Raw genomic sequence first — 20,570 nt, 5'->3', positions numbered from 1 at the left:
TTCAGCATTTCAATTCACGATTCAATTTGGCATTGATCAGTATTTGATTTGGAAGTGATTTATTAAATATTAATACTTTATCCTAAAGTTTAATATTTAATTATTATGATAGTCGACTTAGGAACTGGAAAGCATATTTTATTCAAAAGATTTATTTAATTCTCGTAAGTCAAGGGCCAAGAATGAAAAGTGTATTAAGTTATAATGTTTTTTATGTTGCAAATTGTGGACCAAGGAAAAGTTCGAACTTGAAGCCTAGAGGAAGGGGACTTTCATCTTGGACTCCATATGCTTGGAAAATGAAATGAAATGTAACGCCAAATGTGGGTGTAATGTAATGGCATTTGGTTTGGACACATTTGGAGAGCATTTGAATTTGAATTTGGCCAAGCCAAAGTTATAAATAAGAGCCTTGGGCTCTAATTTTGGTATCCATGAAGAAATTATAATGAAGTGCTGCTGAAATTTGGAATGAAGCTTCGGGGAATGCATACCTCCTAGCTGCTGCTTGATTTCTTGCTTGCAATATAGCAACTAGTCGAGCTTGTGACCTCTCTTCATTTAGAGGAGTGGATTGGAGAACAATGTTGCAGATTTATGTATCAGTTTCAGATGTTTTGGAGTGTTTTTTAAGTGTTCATGTTGCTGGTCGCGAAGTGTGCTGAAGTAGATTATTGGTCGCTGGTCTCAATATGCTATTCTCCTCATTCTGGGTATTTCATCTATCTCTCTATTTGGTTTAAGCAATTCATTTTGTGAGTTTATAGAGCTTAAATTGGTGTCTTGGATTTTATTTTAGCAAATCGCCCCCTTAGTTGGATGTACCATTTGCCTGAGTGCTTTGAGATGCATGCATAATGTTTTGGGATCATTTTGTTGTAGTTTGTTGTTCTAGGCTTGATGTCCTCCTCCCTTGGAGTCATATGCTTTTAGTCTCATGTCATTCGGTTAGGATTTGAGGAAGTTGTGAGTATTTTAGTGAGATTTTGTGTTTCTGGTCCGCATTTCCAGCCTGTTGTTCATTTATATCAGATTCAGAAAATCAATAGTGTGGTGTGTGTTTTGGTGTGGATTGTCCATAGGTTTTGGTTATGCTTAGTTTTAGTTTGCAGAGTGGGACAGTGTTGTTCTTTCTCTCAAGAATCTCATGCTCTTATTTGTAAAGTTGTTAGTAGTACTAACAGCTACTTCTAGATTGTAAAAAGGGGAAAAAAGAGACCCACTGAATAAGTGGATGAGGTTGTCTTGCCGCCTACATCTGAAATTTGTAATACTGTCCTCCCACTGCATAAGCGGTAGAGTTGATTGTTAAATTCATTCCTAGTCCTCTCGCTGCATAAGTGGTAGAGTGATTGTTGTTTTAGTTGTTTGGTTTGTTCCTGGCAGGTTTACTGCCAGGAAGTTTCAGATTTTCCATCACCCGCTGTATAAGCGGAAGGGGCTGACTTGCCGCCCAAGTATTGTAATAATTTGCAGTATTTTGCAACTAACGATCCCCTCAACACTCTATGCTCTCACCTTCCCAGATTGGGAACTTGGTGATCAGAAAGTGGAAGGGTTGCAGTTTTCTGAATTATTATATTTTCATTGCTAATCCTAACTGGTCCTTGTTGTGTTGTAAATTGCTAAATTTCAAAAACAAAATTGTGGGGATATTACAAAACCATCATACAATAAACATATACCACTTCTTTGCCAACAATAATAGTGATAACCCAACTTCAAGTGAACTTTATTTACCACTGAAATGAGTCTGATTACAAAATAGTTCAGGTCTGATATGAAAATCAGACTGCAATAGGCAATGGTAAACCTTATGAACTTAATGATTTGAACATATAACATATAAAAGACATACTTGTATAGTAGCTCCTTGGTTTAGGTACAAATTATGATCACAAAATAACATATAGGAGCTGTTACAATGACTTTAATGGCTGCTTGCCTAGGACTAACTGTCTAATATCAGATATGGATGCAACAGCACAATATCCTCTAGAAAAAGTTCTTTGAAACTTGATGAAGGAAGGCTCCAAACAGCTATCTTGTAGGTTTGATTTCACCAAGCTAGCAGCCACATAGGATACTCAGAAATACTAAGTTGGCAGCCACTTTGGTCACTCAGAAAATTACTCGTAGCTCTTCCCAAACTGCCCTTTTCATCTCAAGAAATACAAAAGAGTAGTCAAAAACTAGGCGACTGGGCCTAGAAATCTCCACTTTTCTATGGAGCTGGTACGACCTGGCTGAAACTGATTATGTTACTAATGGTGATCTTGCAACCCTCAAAAACTACTTAGAATCTGCTCCACACATTGGCAATGAAGAAACTCGTATAAACCATATTGAACAGCAGTAGAAGTGTCTTTTTCAAGCTCCAAACATGCCCAAGAAGGGGTCAGCCTAGCAAGCAGGCACCTCACTCAACTATAACCAGCAAATACTTCTTCAAAACTGATTTTCTTTGTTGTACCAATGAGATCCCTGAAGTAGAATCTCCCTACACACCTTGAGATGATCTTCCACAACTGCAGGTGTATGACTTGTGAAGGGTTTCTTCCACAACTGCAGGTGTATGACTTGTGAAGGGTTTCATCCACACAAGCTGCTCCAAAACTTAGGGTTTAGCCAAGCTCCTCTCAGGAGGCAAGAGTGAAATAATAGCCAACATAACATGGCAAAATGATTTCCAAGTTGCCTTTTTATCAAACTCCAAAACCCTAATTAGGGTTTCTTTCCCAAGTGCCACTTTATGATTTTAATTAGAGTTTTATTTAATTTCTAATGTCTTTTATTATCTTTTCTCTCTCCTCAAAAGGGTGCTCACTTTAAGTCACTATTTTTTTATTATTTACAACTCCACTTGGAGTGGTGTCCAAGGAAAGTGACTTTATTATAAATTCATTTTCATAACTTTATAAATCTAGCTTTTAGAGTCACCTTTAAATATAATTTGCAATATTACAAATACCCTAAAAATGTTGTGAACTCCGCTTTCCCTCTCCTAAGGCATCCATAGTCTCTCTCAAAGATATCAGGTGACTTGTATCATAAAGTTCACATTTGATGTCCACTATTTAAGTTTAATATTAATTTAACTTAACAACCTTTTTGCAATATCATGAAATAATGCTTTGGTACCACTGTAGTGCCCCACATCAAGGTGGGACATTACATTTAGTTTGTTCTAATTAAAAAAAACAAGAAAATTGCATATTTACAAAATTTACAGGTAGGGACATTAGACTCGGTGAGTTTGCAAACGATGCTCATATTAGGGCATCATGTCTTCTACTAATAGGTCACCATTTGAGGTACGCTAGGATATTTGTTTTCTGGTCCACTTGATGTAGTTTTTGATAAGCAAGATGAACAAGTTGGGCAAAATAATGAGGTGACTAAGGCAACAAAATTTGTTGAGAAGATTGTACGAATCCAACTCAAAGTCAAGCAACAATTGGAAAGAACACAAGAATTGTATAAAGAAAGCACATGGTAGAGTTTGGCTTTCCTTGGGCAAGGAAAGGCTGTGGGGGAAATCCAAACTTAAGGGATAGAGTTTGGCTTTACTTGGGCAATGAAGGCTTTAGGGAGAAGTGAAAAAAAAAAGAACAAAAACAATTAAGATATGGACCTTTACAATTTTGGAGGCCATAGATGAAAATGCAATTCAAACTTTATCTCACTACTTTTATGAACATGCACTCAATTGTTAATTGTGAGTGCTTGTAGCTAAATGAGCTCTCCATGCTTGATAAACAAGAAGTATTACTCTCCTTAAAAGACTTGGATGTGGAAGTAAGAGCCATATTCATAGAGAAAGTGATGCTAGAGAAGAACAAGGGAAACCTAATAGTGAAGAATAGGACTCAAAGATAATGAGGTGAGTCAAGTAAAGTATTATTTTAAAGAAGAGTGGAAGAATTCTTCCTCCACATACTGTCTCATTAAGCATTTGAGGAACGAAAAGTCTCCTAAGAAGGGAGGTGTGATCCATTTTGGATCTGAAAAATACATGAGAAGAAAAAACTTAAATAGTAAAGTGAGTTCAGGTAGAAAGACTTTCAGAAATTATAGTGGCAACATAGTTGGGACTGTGACTGCAGTAGTGTTCATTGACAGTGAGCACTTTAAATCTAGAATTTGAATTGAATGGTTATGATTTCAACTTCTTCTGTGCATGAGAACTCTTCTTGATGAGCATACAGTTATCCTAAGAGGGGGGGAGGAGGTGAATCAGTATAACAATGACTTTTATCAATTTAAACTTTATCAATCAAAATAGCATCATTTACTCAATTTCAATAATCATGCATATGAGAAGAACACAATAACACAATATTTATGTGGAAACCCTTACGGCAGAAAACCACGGCAAATTACTTGCTTATATAATAATCACTTACGAATTTTGTAGGCTTAACCTACTAGAGGCACCAACCCCTCATTCAAATTTCCACCTTATCAATGTTACTTCTACAAAGGATGACGGATAATCTTTTTCTCCACAAATTTTTCTATAGCTCTCTTCTTTAAATGCTATAGTATCCTCCTCAAATCTGCTATAAATCGATCATAAATCTGCCAAGACTATGATCTCACTCTTGTAAATTTGCTATATACTTCTTATACTCTTCTTATCAAATCTGCAATCTATCTTCTTATACTCTTCTCATCAAATCTGCAATCTATCTTCTCATTAATGGCCATTGGTGTATATGCTTGATTGTCTTTGCAACACACACAAATTTCTCCTCCATTTCCAATCTCTATATATATGTAAGGGTCATACCCTTTTGAATAGATACTTCATTGAAGAGACATGTCTTCTTATTTGTTAATTGCTGCCTTTTTTCATAATCCCTTCAAATATTAATGCATCCCTTCACTTCAAAAATCGTATCTCTTCTCTTACTAAATTGCACTGCTTGAAATATTCTTTTTGAAGAAGCAAATTGCATTCCTTACAAATCACACCACTTCCAAATGAATCATTACTCATAAGTTTATTTTCTATATTAGTTAACCACATATTAATGTTTTATTAATATAAACTTATTAGCTTAGTCTGCCACCATATTAAATTGCTTGTCATTGTTGGTTGAAAATTTTGTTAACTTGTGAGGTTTACAAAATGATTGTTTCAGCCACAGCACGTGAGATTGAATCTCTCCTACTTATAAGGGAAAGCTCCCCCTTTGCTTATTACTCTAACTTTCTTAAAACAAAATTCTACTTACTAATCCTATTCTAAGCTTGGGTGTTACTCCATCTCATTCTCTTTCTTTAGAATAGATGTTTATCCTTTTCTCTCTTTTCAGAAAGGATATTACAATTTAAAGCAATAATGATTTAAACAATCTTCTAAGTTCGTAAGAAATAACCTAGGAGCACATATATGAAATTTACAAATAAAGAAGCAAAGTTTCTATGAAAGCACAAAGTCTTTTGTTGCTTCTCGAGACGAGAAAATAATGTTGAAGCTCAAAGTCTTCAGCTCACTATTATCTTATCAACCTTTTCCAATAACTTTTGTAGCCCAAAACAAATTTTCTTTGAAATACCAAAATAAAGCTCAATTTCTTTATGGTAATATCCTCCAACAAGTTCAATTCTACCAATTTTGAAATGTAGCATAAAGTCTACACAACCAAATTTATCCTACTCTTTCACAATATTTCTACAAACTGCTTTTACCCAATCAATTCAAGTACCATAACAAGAATGACATAAGAACACACTCATCACAGAACACAACGAACTCAACACAAAGTTTAAGTGCCAAAAATGTTGTCTTTATTGATTGAATTGGCAAAATCACAAATGAACTCAAAGTTTCACTTTGGTTGTCACTTCGGCAGAGTCTAGTTGCATATGTAGATAAAAGATGAAACTTACAATGGGCTCCCTCATATATATAGGAGAGAGGCTATGAGCAAAATTAGCAAAAGCTCAACTAACTATGACTAAGTCAAAAGCAAAGTTCTATTTGACTTAGGACTTGTGCAATCCTATATGTAAAACTGTATATATAAAACAACACCTAAAGTGTCGATTGCCAACTACAAAAATGCACCTACAATTAGAAAGCATGAAAAATGATTGTGTCTGGATGTCCATCCTGAGCATCATCTCCATTTTTCTTCAAGAAATCTTCAAACTTTTGGAGGGCAGCTTGTACTCTTGAATCCTTTGGTTCATCAGAATGGCATGAGATGACTTGAGCTAATGTGATTGAATCTGCCAAACTGGAGTAGTTTTCTTTAGATTTCTTCAAAATCAATCCTAGACTATCCAAGATCACTTGGATTTCTATCAATTTGTCAACTGATGAGAGAGTGAAATCTACTCTCTCAACCTTAGCCTAAACTAGCAAGCTAAACTCTTGTATGGTTGGATCTAGGGGTAGTAACTTGTGATCCTAATGAAGTAAATCACAAGGAAGTTCATCAATCTTGGCAGTGATTCTTTTCACTTTCTTCTCACCTAGGCTTTTTGCTTCTTCTAAGTCTTCAATCAACTACTCTAGAACTTCCATGCGATGCTTTAGCAATTCCTTGTGCTAAACATAGATTTTCTTGGAAGGAATCACAACATCGTCAACCAAAACTGTAGGGAGAAATCCTTGAACTTTGTCTAGGCATCAAATTCTTTTCATGTGTAGACATTTCCTCCAAGAAGACATTCAATGTTGAATCTAATTCAGATTGATCACTTTCCACATTGTTAATTAATTTGGTAGCAGAACTCAAAAGGTGTGTTCCTTGACTGAGCATTATGTCCATCCATTCTCCTATTGCTCTTCCTCGTGAGGTAACCCGCTCAGCTTGTTTTATGACTCGTTCATCAACTAATGAAGTCACTAGCTCGATAACTTCTGAAGAATTTGCTATCTTAATTAACACAGTGGTGAGTTGCTCCACTTGTGCCTTAATTTTATCTTTCTTGACCTTCTCTTCATTGTATCTTGCTACAAGAGCATCAAAAGCTGACTAAGCATCTTCCACTGTACCTTATAGGGTTTGTTTCTCAAGCTCAACCCTTCTTATTACATAGTCCTCTACTTGGACTTCACTTATATTTTTGTTAGGAGGCTCTACTACTTCTACATACTTGTTCTTAGCACTATCTACCTTAACCCTTGAAATGGTTTTGGCTTTCTTTACGGACTTTGGTTTGACAAACACCAATTGACCTAAATCAAAATCATCAATTGAAATATCTTTCTTTTTCCTCTTGGGAGTGTTAGAAAGAAACCATGGTGGTAGGATGGAGTCATCATCAGTACCTATAACCAATGCTTGGGAAGAAGTTCCTTGATCTTGAATGATAGTGGTTACAACTGGAGGAGTGGAAGTCATAACAGAAGATGGGTTTTCCATAGTTAACATATTGGGTAAGGTCCCCATATCTGACATGAACTTATCAAAATCCTCAAATATGGTTGTGGATACTTCAGATTAATTTGGAAAAGTAGAGAACACATTCTCAATGTTATCCCAAGGGGTACTCAAAACAACTTCATTTGTAGCATAAGAAGAAACAATAGGAATGGTCACACTAGGAAAATCTGACATATATGAAATAGTGAATCCAAATGGTATTGATTCAAAAACATGAACCTATGAAGATGTTGCCATTGAAACAAGACTTGATACTTGGGAAACATGCCCCTCTATGTCTCCAGGTTCGATTCTCTTGGGGATCTCTGATAGACCTTCTTCATCAAATTCTTCTTCTTCTTGCTCTTCATGATGTTGTTGTTCTTCTTCTATTTGATCCAAATCATTCGGCTCATCCTCACACTTCCCTTCTTCTGGTTCTTGTTCTTTCTCCTGTTGAGCACCTAAAGTAGAAATTTTTTCATGTTCCTTCCCTTTACTCGTTCCTACATTGAACTTGTATTTGGGAGCTTTGGGTGAAGCAACGGGATCTTGCCTGTTCTTTGTTCTTAGTTCTGATCTCTTTCCAACAAGTCCAGCAGTATCATCCTCTAATCTAGTGTTAAATGGTTTCAACTGGATTCCTTTTTGTGTCAACCAAACATTTGTATTCACAAGAGTCCTTTGAAATCTAGCTCTTATGGAAACTACTTCCTTTTGAGACCATTGGATGTAAGGGAGAGGAGTATGGGCAATCTTCCTACTTTTGTAAACAAAATCTAGGTTATTACCGTCATCAACCAAATCATCAAGAACATCTGTCAAGTTGAGATTAACTATTTGGTCTTTAGTGAGGCGGCAGAAATCAAGTCTCCTGATATCTTCCTCAATCCTGCAATCTGCCCAGATATCCTCAATTTTGTGAACATGTGTATATCTCTTTTTCAACTTGTTATTCATACCTATGTAGTCAAAATCATTCCTAGACTTGAATTGTTTCATTGTCACTCTTCTCATTTCATCTTCCATAGCTCTTGCTTTGAAAACTGAACTGATAGAGTACCTTCCAATAGACAATGAAAATTTAAAACCTGTTTTATGAGAACGTGATTGTTTCTCATGTACCACTACCATTTGCCTTGCCAACTCCATTAGGACAATCTTGTCATATGGATACCTTGGGAGCATGAAAAGCTGATCTTCATAACATCCTATCCTTAGATAGGTGAAGGTAGGAAACTGCAAGAACATACATCCATATTGATTGACGACCTCCCAAGCTTCATCAGAAACTTTATTCTTCTCAAGACCCTTGTCAAACATGCACATATAGGATCCAAAGAAGGCATCATTAACTCTTCTAAAATGATATAAACTTAAAGAGTTTAATTGGGAATAGTGTTTCCAAACTGGGATTTGTCTTCTATCTCCTTCTAAATATAAACCTGTGAAATTCCTCATAGCGGCAGTAGCATACACCAAGTAGGAAGTCATATAGAACTTCAAAGTGGTAGGTACTTGTTGGCATTTTTTATGCCAACCCTTGCAGAGCTAGCTGCTTCTTTTTCTAGCGTGGATGAACTTGAGAGTTCATCAGGGGTGCACACTTTTGCGTCAACAGTACCTTAGTGAGCTGCTCGCACAAGGTGTCACTGATTTGTTTACCTCGAAATATCTTCTTGTTGTTTTCTCTAATGATGTGAATGTATTGATACATCCATTCATAATAAGTATTGGAAGTAGGAAACCCTTTTACTCTACTGAGAAGAATAATCAAGTCATTCACTTCCTCCTTGAAATTACTTCGAGGGAAGGTCTTGGGCCATCTAACAATTGTAGGCCTAGGAGTCTTCAACTAATTATCATTAATGTTTCTTCTGCACTTCTCTAAATGTTTCTCATAATAGGCCTCACAAACTTTATGTCTATATCTGCATATTGCCCTATGCTTGGACACTTAACTAAGAATCAAAAAAATCCTCATTCAACATGGTCACCTTCTTGCCATCTACATCTTTCACACTTTAACTTACAGGATCAAATTGATTAGCCACTGCAAGCATGAACTCTAGATTCTGAGCTGACATAGGAAAAACCGCAACCATTTGAATACTACTACTAATGGTGGGTTCCATTAATAGTAGTGTGGAGGATTCTCAACTCGCCTCAGAAACTCATCAATATCTATGTGGCCTATTTGGGTGTCCTTGATGTTTGTGATGTTTGATGCCACTGCAAATGGTGGAAAGACTGGATAGGGATCCTGCTTCTTGAACTTCATTGTCTTCTTTCCTAGAGATGGCCCTTACATCTGTAGATAGCTTGAATTGCATCAGAGTTCAAAAAGGTCCTCCATAATTAGATGAAAGCATCATCGTGAAAAACACCTTCAAAACTAATAGATCTTTAACATTGGTACAATTTTTATACTTAGAAAAACTTCTAAGTATTGGGTGGAAATTGGGTGTAAAGACCCGATTTGCACATTGACATACTAAGGGCACTCATTGTTTAAATGGAAATCAAGTCTAGAGACCCGATTTACACCTAAAACTAAAGGGTATATGAATCATGCAAATCAAGCCTATAGACCCGACTTGCATTTTTGCAAAGACAGTGTAAAACACGGTTCATCTAGTTCGGGTCCATAGGCCCGAACTACACATGAAAAGAGGTGATTGGGTGCAGTTCGGATCTATGGACCCGAACCACACTTTATTTGGTTTGATTCAAACTTGGTAAAAACTTGCATTGTTATGTAGTTCGGGTACACCAATGAACACAGACAATGGTGTCGTTTGGGTCTATGGACATCATTGACACCAAAAAACAATGGTGAGACTTTCGATGTAGTTTGGGTCAATGAACCCGACCACACCAAACAACAATGCAGCCCGGGTCTATTGGCCCAAACGACACCTTAGCATGGCAAAGAAAAACAACGGTGTGGATAGGATCTATCATCCCATTCTACATGACAATAGTGTCATGTCGTGTAGAGCGGGCCGATAAACCCTAGCTACACGACATACCAGCAATCATGAAGGATAATGAAACAATAACGATAAAGTATGGTTTGGGTTCATGGACCCGAACCATTTGATAATGCAAAGCACTATTATGTGATTCGGGACCATGAACTCGGCTCACACTATCACTAAGATAATTTGCAGGGTGCAAAAAGAGGAGGAAAGTTTGCAGCCACAGGCCCAAACTTGGGGAAAAAATAAAAACATTAAACAAAAACCAAAGCAAAAATGAAAAGGAAAGAAAACATACCTAGAAGAACGATTTGAAGATGGATGAAAATGGAGAAAATTGGTGAGCTTGGCCTCCTAATTCGGATGACAACGGTAAAAGAAAATCGAAAAATGCTTAAAAGAAGGATTCAAAGGGGGAAAAAGAGACCTAACAAAACTCAAACTTGGAAACATAAATGCTCAAGTCATGGGTAATAAATGAGATGCAAATCGACCCGATGTGCACTCAAATGTGCATTTCAGGTTCACAAACCTGATTTGCACTCAAATGACAAACTAAGTGCAAAGTCAGGTTTAGGGTCTGACAATACACCTAAATGACCAAAAATAAAACTAACTTAAAATTTGATACCAAAGATGAATTAATTGCTCTGAATCAAAAAGAGCTTAGAGTTTATGGGCCACAATTTGGACAAAAATCGTGGGAGCTATCCCAGCTGAAATTGGGATAACAGTCACCTTAATATTGGCTTAATCATGTATCTCAATTTGCAACTTGAACATCGACCAGAATATTACATTGCTTGTTTTAAAATCACTGCACATATCATACCCCTTATCGCTGCTCCTTTACTTATATTACTGTCTTATGATGACTGCAATATCAATTACAATCACTGCCTTACTAAATCGCTGTTCATATTAGATTGCCACTATATGAAGTTGGCAATATAAAGACTTGTTATCGCTGATCACTGGCTGTCTTGGTAAAGTCCCTGCTATAAAGGAAGTCGACAATATTGTAAGAACTCGGCTATAGTAAATCACTGTTCTCTTAATTCTCCTTCTAATAGAATTAATGTCTTACACTTGAAATCAAACTTATGAACATCCACTTCTTGCTTCATCTCGCTTCAAGTAATTATGTTGTCATTCCTGCTCTTCTTCAAGTCATAGACGTATCCACCTTCCCATATTTTTACAACAAATTGTCTTGCCCACAGTTACACTATGCCAAATACATTCACAATTGTAATGTGCAACATTAGTTTACCAATCTGCTTTAGATTTATCATAATGAAGAATCATATTCATAATAGGCACTGGCAGACCCGATGCCTTCCAGGGATGTTTGTTTGGTCTATCACTATGCATCATTATCTTTATGCATTGCTATCCATGCTATCCATGTTTATGTGCATGATCACTGTCATAGCATTGTTTTTATCCTTCCAAACAATGCTTGAATGGAGACACCACTGTCAGGAAATGTTGACCTTGTCTAAACTTTATTTGACATTAACAATCTCTCCTTAAACTTAGACATCAATGTCAATATCCTTGCCTCCTTACCTTTGACATCAATGACAAACATTTGTCTTTTTACCTTCAACACCAATGACAACAATTCCAACATTTCTGAGGCCTAGGAGAACCTTTTTTTCACATATATCAATAAAAGGGAACTATAACTTGAGTTTAAAGCATGTTTTTTGAAATTGGAGGATAGGAGAAATATTGTAGAGAGTTAAGCTGTTTATAAGAGGAGATAAGCAGAAATAAAGGCTAGAAAGATGAAGTCCCACTTATAATTATCTTCCCAAGTCTCTAAAGAAGGGTAGCAAGGCCATTTCCCTTGCCATAGAATCTAATTTTCCTCCACGTTGGGGGTTTGGAGGATAAAATACAAGTTTTATGAGTTTATAAAGTTTAATTTATGTTTTGTTTGCAACATTTCTTTTTCTAACAACAAACATCGTTTGTTTTAACATGTAGCAACTGAACGAATTACTAATAGTTTTCAAAATCAAATTTGATTCTATCTTCTCTTTAACTTTTCTAAAATCAGATCTTATATTTTTCAAAATTAAAACGTATTCTATGTTTTCTTTGACTTTTCTAAAATGAATTTTTTCACTTTTATAAATCGAAAGTGTCCCTTTTCCTTAATTTTTCAAAGTCAAATACTATGAGAATTTGCCTATAGCAACCCAAGATCTAGAGGCCAATGAATAGCACAAAAGCAAGAGAGAACAAAATAGACAAGAACAAACTATATTCTTATCAAAATGCAAAATGCCCATCTGGATTTCATACAATGTATGTGAGCTTGTTGTAATGTCCCCTTTCTAGTATTCATAGCATGATGTTGTCGTTGGCCTATTTCCCCATGGTCCCATAGGCTAACCAGGATATTAAAGGGACTTAGAGGCCATTTGGCCTAGACAGTTTCAGTTGCAACTCTTTCTGAGGGGTTTTGTGGCAGTTTTGGGCATACTTACTATTTATAGTAAGTCATTTTGGACTTGGTTGGACATCCAGTGGCAGTGACATGTCGATGGTAATTGTTTAATATCGACAAGAAGATTTATTTATCATTGATATGATTATTGTGCATTAATAAAGCTATTGTATAAAGTTCAAATTAAATATTTAACATAATTAATGCATAGACTATAGTTTGTGTGAAATATTTAAATAAGAGTCTCCTTTATTTTATAATACATGGGAGACATAAGTTACATAAAAGGAGTTATGTTTTATCCCACATTGACAAAACGAAGGAATAGGTTCTTGTGAGAACACTATAAAAGAGATAGAAGAGCTTCCATTTAACATGCTGGGATGGAGATTAATGTTATGCTACTGAATTTCCTAGAAATTTGATTATCGGGCTCGGAGGACGAAATCCCTCTTTGCTAGCATTCTCTTCGCTGTTGGAAGACATGGTCAGGAGGATTAATGGTGTTTTCATCTTAGGAAACACATTGAGCTTATTGGATTTTATAATAGAGAAGGGTAGATTTATGAGTTCACTACAGTGCAGTGAATAGTGATTTTGCTACAATGTCATGAATAGTGTTTTTGCTACAATGTCATGAATAGTGTTTTTGCTACAGTAGTGAATAGTGAAATTGCTACAATGTCATGAACAGTGCTGCTACAGTGCGTGAACAATGTTTGCAGCAAGTTTAGTTTGTTCATTGTAAGGGTTTGGTTGTGCAATAGCTGATGTATTATTGCACATATGCCATAGCTGATTTATTATTGCATACTTTTGAGGTTTAGCAACAGCTGATGTATTGTTGCTTGGGTATTCATCTTGCTGGTTAGAAGTTTGGGAGGCTGTCATTTCATCTGCAGATCACCATAGCACCCAATTCCAGGTTTCTTCCATCATATTTTCATAACTATGCATTGTAGTTGTTGAATACAAGTTTGAATATTTGTCGCAGCCTATAAGGCAATTGTATGTTCACATTTACATTGCAAAATCAGTCTTTTATCAGCAAATGAGGAGTTTCAGATTTTCCATATATTGTAGTATGTTTGCCAAGTGTTTGATAAAATGCCATGTTGAGTAATAAGCAATTTGAATGATATTACATAGTTGTTCACAAGTCTATTTCATTGGAAATCAGTTTTATTAGTTTGCATACAAAGTGTTTTACAATATTCCCTAAGGTCAATTTCTACAAGCCAAGGTTCAAATCAACAGGGGGTATTACACTTGCTTATAAAGGCAAGGCAAAAGGGAATTAGAGAGAGCACACAATCATGACATGTGGCCCAATGAGATGCAAGGGTAGGTAGGAGAAATAATAGAATATTCCACTAAAGGTGGATCACCGACTGAAGGTGGAATGCGATAACAAGATAACACCACAAAAGGTGAAATTTATCCTACAACCATCTTCCCTAGATGTGCAATTCCCTAAGTGTCTCATATGCAAACTACTATGATATGCATTATCTTAAGTCAACTTAAATAAAGTGTAATTATGAGACATAATTGACACCAACACCCCCACTTAAGTGCAACTTAGGGGAATGTAGACTCAAGCTAACAATGCAAGATGGGTCCCGGCTACTAAACCATGTTAGGTACCCATGAACAAATGCAATGCAATCTCTCACAAACGGAGAAAGAGAGAAAAACCTAGTGAGAAAAAACTCCACCCCAAAAGAGAGATGAATACACACAATGCTCTCAATGAAAAGAACAAAATCTCATGTGAGGAAAAAGTCCCCCCCATAAGAGAGAAGAGGAAAGACCATGGAGCCCCCCCTCAATGCAGAAGCTCTTGCAAAGATGGTCCAATGATGTTGACCAAAATTCCTCCCCATTAGGAAGAAATAAAGCCAATGTTGCACTAAGAATGTCGAAGTGTGACAAAACCAAGTACCAATGTTGATGAAGAATGACTGATGAATCACTCACTGCAACATGATGAAGATCAAGCATGGAGACACCTACTTGAGCATCGAATGGATACTCATCAATGGTAGATTGGTACAATCTAAGTCTCACTGGAGCCATGCACAAATTGTACAATGTAAGTCTCACCTGAAGCCATGCACCAAGTCTCACAAGATATTTCCTAATCTACGAAGCATAAAAGGATTACATCAAATATGTCATCAATGACAAGGTACAAAGAAGAATGGCACTTTATATTAGTGCGTGTACAACATAGCTCATGCAAGAGAATACAACATGATGCAAATGTGGAAACATGAAGATGATGCTATCAAAAAGATGCCTTGTAGAAAACTACAGATGAAGATGCCTCCAATTGGCATGTCACCAAGAAAAAATGTAGGATCAAACTGATCAACCCACTTGCCCCCCCCTTGGTTGTCGATTGGAGAACATTGCAATAGGTGGACAAGAAAAAATTCTTCCCAATTTTTCTTATTTATGTGAAAATTTTGTTTTTAAAAACTTATTAAAAAGCTTAATAAAAACATTGAAAAAAATATGATGAAAAAACTTTACTAAAAAATAAAGAAAAATTGATTTTTTTTTTATTTTTGAAAAAAACTTTATCAAATAAATAAAGAAAAAAACACATACATTTTTTATTAAAAAACTTCATTAAAAAATCAATAAAGAAAAATACTTTTTTTATTATTTAAAAACTTAGTTAAAATAAATTAATAAAGTTTAATTTAAAAAAACTTAATAAAAATTAATTTAAAAACTTTTATTAAAATTTTTATTAACAAAAAAGTTTTTATTTTTAAAAAACTTAATTAAAAAAATATTAAAATGTCAAAAATTTGTTGACCCACCCTACGGGCTCTAATCACTGTGTACCTACATGTACACTACAGGCCGCAATCACTACGGTACCTGCAGGCACACTACAGGCCGCAGTCACTACAGTATTCGTAGGCACACTACAAGCCACAATACCTGCGGTACCACAAAAAAAACTTTAAAAAAATTCAAATAAAAAATCAAATGCCCAATAAAAATTACCCCTGTAAAAATCATTTTTTTTCGATTTTATTTTAATTTTTTTTTTTAATTGCAATTTAATAAAAAGTAAAGGGGATAAAATAAAATAAATCCGTACCAATTTGCAACAACGATCGTACTACCAACCAGCAAGGGGAGGTGAAATTTTTCTCACCTTCAAGTCAATTGTTTGGATTTTGACGAATGAATAGGCGATCTTGGGGTTTTGGGTCCTTTTGAGCATGATGGCGGTGACGAATTTTGTCAAAAATGCTCCAAAATTGCAGATCACTCTTAGGACAAGTAACCACCCTCCACCTTTGAATGGCTCTAGATTTGGCCTTCGGTGTCGAATTTGGACGAAACAAAAGGTGATTTTGACTTTCTTGAACTTCCTCAATCCAATGGTAACCTCAGATCTGACCCAACAAACTCCAATATTAACCTGCAATAGGAAGCTCCAAAATTAAAAAAAAACCCAAATTGCATGAAATTTCTCTTAAATGACTATCCATGGCACCCTATATGCTATAATATCATGTGAGAATTTGCCTATAGCAACCCAAGATCTAAAGGCCAATGAATAGCACAAAAGCAAGAGAGAACAAAATAGACAAGAATAAACTGTATTCTTATCAAGATGCAAAATGCCCAACAGGATTACATACAATGTATATGAGTCTACTTATAAAGGCAAGGCAAAAGGGAATTAGAGAAGCACACAATCATGACATGTGGCCCAATGAGATGTAAGGGTAGGTAGGGGTAGGTAAGGGAAATAATAGAATATTCCACTAAGGGTGGATCACCTACCGAAGGTGGAATGTGATAACAAGATAACACCACAAAAGATGGAATTTCTCCTACAACCATCTTCCCTAGATGTGCAATTCCCTAAGTGTCTCATATGCAAACTACTATGATATGCATTATCCTAAGTCAACTTAATTAAAGTGTAAATAGGAGACGTAATTTACACCGACAAATACAATCAGTTATAATTTTTACATTTTCAAAAATGATATCTATCTTGAACTCTTGTTGTTTTCCTTTTTGTTTAATGTCAAAGAGGTTAATATTACTTCAAAATGTAACAAAACAAACATAAAGACATTTTTTCCTACTGAATCTATGTTTATGAAGTATATAACATCTCTTGGTCCAAGGTCTAAATGGAATCTTCATTTGGAAAAGGCTTTTATAGCTTTTGCAAAAATAACTTAGTGAATTGAAGTGGATAAATTGATACATACTGGTTTTTGTTACTCTTTTTCAATGTTGTCAATTCTCTAGTTATCATGGTGTAGATTAAGTTTTAACTATATTTATCCAAATATCAATATAACAAAGACAATTTCTACAATATACTGAAATTGGTTATTACATGGGGTCATTGGCATTGATGGATTGAATCATAATTGTGTGCAGTTGTCGCGATATGTATTGGATACACATTTGGGTACACTGGCTAGCCGGATGAAGAAAAGTGTGCTGGATTTCTCTCCTCTAGTAAGAATTTTTGAAACAAGAAGTCTCTTTTCTTTGAAACATACAATGTTAAAAGAATATTTTTTTCCACTAGTGTTCCTTTCTCTAATGAATAATTATATGTTTTTCTACTTCCTTTAGTTATACATAAGATTCACCATAACTTGTGGCTTCCTTAGTAATGGCAATTATGCATTTCTCTCAGCAAGGAAATCAGATATTGGTATATGAATATCAGTAGTTAAATGCCAATGTTTATGGTTAATGTTGGAAGGATGAAGGTTTCCTTTATGTTGAGGAGCCTTTAATGCTACATGACGATTGTAGGTTCTTCCTAGGTCCATTTAGGTTATGCCATGTTTATCGTGTCATTCTCTAGGTTTACCATTAGTAGTTTCAACATGCGGACTTCATCATAATACATGAAAATTATGCCTTGTTTAAAAAATGATGGATTCAAGATGCAATCCTCCCACATATACAACAGATCTTGGGCTTCTGTTCAAAATAGTTTACAGCAATGCGTAAGTTGCTCAATTTCAATATGTTTTAATATTTTAAATGTATGCTAGGATCATTTTTCCATAGAGAGACAAGTGATCTGCCTATTCACCTTCTACCCTGTACACAAACAAAGATAGCAACCCATTGCCCATTGCTTCAAAGGGGTATGCAACGAATAATTAAACTAAAAGAATCTGACCATTGCAAAGCATTCCATTCGGTAAAAGTCCATGTGTTCAATGCTACTTGACTGTCATTGGGAGTTGAAATAGTTTATATATGGCTTCACACAATTATCAAATCCTCACCAGTTTATAAATTGTTGTCATCTATGCTTCATGTTGACCATTTACATGTTTTCCAATATCAAAGTCAATTTGGATGGACTTCGTCATCAGGTTTGCATGTTTGTCCACCAACTCCACTATGTCTCAAATATGGAAGATTAAATCAAGTATACCATGTACGTAAAGATGGCTCAAGAAAATATGCTCTCTTTTATCCCGTACAAAACAGAAACTAAAGAGTACAAAGCATCTAATATATGGTATGTGTGATGCGTTTATTTTTAATTGCTATTATATTTTGAAATGTCCCTCACTGGAGAGAGTATTAGGTACTATTGAAAAGAATCACATTGTAGCTACTAATTATTGTCATTACGTTCAGCATCTTTTTGTCGCATAGGCTAATGACTCCTTATGTTGACTCAGGTTATAGGCTTTGGTACATTTCTAAAGCAGTTTCATCCTTCACAAACAACTCTTTACGTACAGGTATGCATTTGATTTTGGAAGATTCCTTTCTACTTCAAACACATTAACTAAATATTCATCCTTGCAGTATATGAGCCAGTACGTGCGAACAAAAATTGAGAGCACGACAGCCTCATCCAGTTTCACTCTTCTTGTGAAAAATGGAACAGATGTAACATCAGAGGTCTGTAGTAAAACTGTAACTTTATCAGTGTTCTATCTAATAGGACTTTAATACAAATGAATTAAGTAGATTGATTTATGCTTATTCTAAAAATAAATATGAAATTGACTTCTTCTGTGCCCCTTTTATTTTCAGGTTTCTAAAGCTGTTTTCTGGCTGCTCTATTTTTGCAAATACATGAAAATTTCTCATGATTTTCTTGATTCATGCTTACCGCCACTTATGTTCGGCAATCCTATATAGAAAGCAGTTTTGGCATTAGGTTTTATTAGACTTGTATAGGCATGGTTATGAACAAGCATATGAAAGTAATCAAAATATTCCAATCTATTTATTTTCAGTCAAGGCTCTCTTCTATGTGCAATGTTTTTATAACATTTTTATAATTAAATAAGTCTACAAACAATTAAGCCTCAAGATGGAACTTACAGAAAATAACACTCTTAGAGGTAGTTAACATCTATTTTCTAAATATATTACTAGTTTCACTAACACTTGAAATCAAAATTCAAATATAAATCAAGGATTCACACAGGATTCAAGAAAGAGCATAGCCAAAACATTGTGTCTAATCAAACATCCACTTAACGATTGGTCGCTGTTGTTTCATCGTCGTTGAGAAAAGTTAGCAAAATGATTGAAATAGGAAAAAAAATGCCTTTGTGCGTTACAAACACATGCTCATATGTCTTTATTCCTGCCAAATTAGGCATCACTTTAGAGTTCATGGATGACTACTCTCACTTTCAAAACAAAGGAGGAATCCTCACAGGTGATTTCACAGATTTTATTTTATTTTGGTAGAGCCCAAAATTTTAATTTAAGATCCATTTAAAAGCTTCTTTTAGATATTCACCTAAACTCTAGTGAAATTTTGTGTAAAATATTGTTGTGAAAGAAACACTTCAAAATTTCTCCTCCGGTACCTAAGCCATTTGGCAACAATGTCATTTAGAACCAACAAAGGTAAAATGAAATGGAAGGTAAATGTTTTTAGATAAAACATCACAGCAGGAAGTCCAAAATGACCAGAAATACACGACACTTAATGGAAGAATAAACAGCGAAGTTATGAAAGAGTATTCATATTAATGGCCTTTACCCCAGAGTATTCAGAGTCTGGAAGACGAGAAAGAACATTGTATTTTACCGAATAAGTTATATTAACAATATTTGATTTGATAAAGTATCTACCCAAGTCACTGAATGATTTTCTATTAAACTAGAATAGCAAAGTCAGTCCAAAAATCTGGAATGTTCAGATCTATCCTTAGTCTTTGAACACAGTTCTTCCTTAATCCTTTTGTTTGATGTGCATCTTTCTGCGCTTTATTACACTACAAGAATAAGTTGTCTACGATTTTTATTTTCTTAAACACACGGTGGTTGTTTGAATCGGAATTAATAAGGTCATCTGAGTATCGATTCATGTTTCCTTTGCTACCTTATCGTTTTCTCCCCAAGCTCTTGATTCTACACATCATTGTCTTGCTTGAGAGTTTAGGTCCTTTTCCTCAGCTTGAGGATCAATTTTCTCCTTACGAAAGAGTTTATATGTTATGTAGCATGCTCATTTTATCTTTCAACTAAAGATGCAACATGAAAAAAACTTGAAAATGGATTAATTTAGTGCATCTTGATCCCTTAGACCACTAAGTCTCATGGACGTCATTAAAATTCATTCATTCACCTTTCAAGTTCTATTGCTTTGCCAATTCAGACATTCAAATTATGTTTAGGTTGATTACAATACTTTTATGAGCTTTTCTTTCCTCCACTTTCCAAATGCCAAATCCATGATCATCATATTTC

General features: G+C 35.2%; 1 protein-coding gene across 3 annotated transcripts in view; it reads left to right on the top strand.

Annotated features, from left to right (window-relative positions):
• The window catches only part of LOC131072079 (uncharacterized), a 358,141-nt gene extending 339,038 nt beyond the window's left edge, over positions 1-19,103 (top strand). For 2 of the 3 annotated variants that reach the window (XM_058008113.2, XM_058008112.2), the window contains exons 26-29: positions 17,256-17,336; positions 18,533-18,595; positions 18,663-18,758; positions 18,894-19,103. In XM_058008113.2, coding sequence (XP_057864096.2) covers positions 17,256-17,336; positions 18,533-18,595; positions 18,663-18,758; positions 18,894-19,001 — 348 coding nt within the window. In that variant the 3' untranslated portion in view covers positions 19,002-19,103. The other variant, XM_058008114.2, reaches the window with a different exon arrangement.
• Positions 19,104-20,570: the final 1,467 nt, after the last annotated feature.

The sequence above is a fragment of the Cryptomeria japonica genome, chromosome 3, assembly GCF_030272615.1.
Source record: "Cryptomeria japonica chromosome 3, Sugi_1.0, whole genome shotgun sequence".
NCBI classification, from domain to species: Eukaryota; Viridiplantae; Streptophyta; class Pinopsida; order Cupressales; family Cupressaceae; genus Cryptomeria; species Cryptomeria japonica.
The sequence above is the reverse complement of the archived record's forward strand: the minus strand, read 5'-3'. Positions and strand labels throughout refer to the sequence as shown.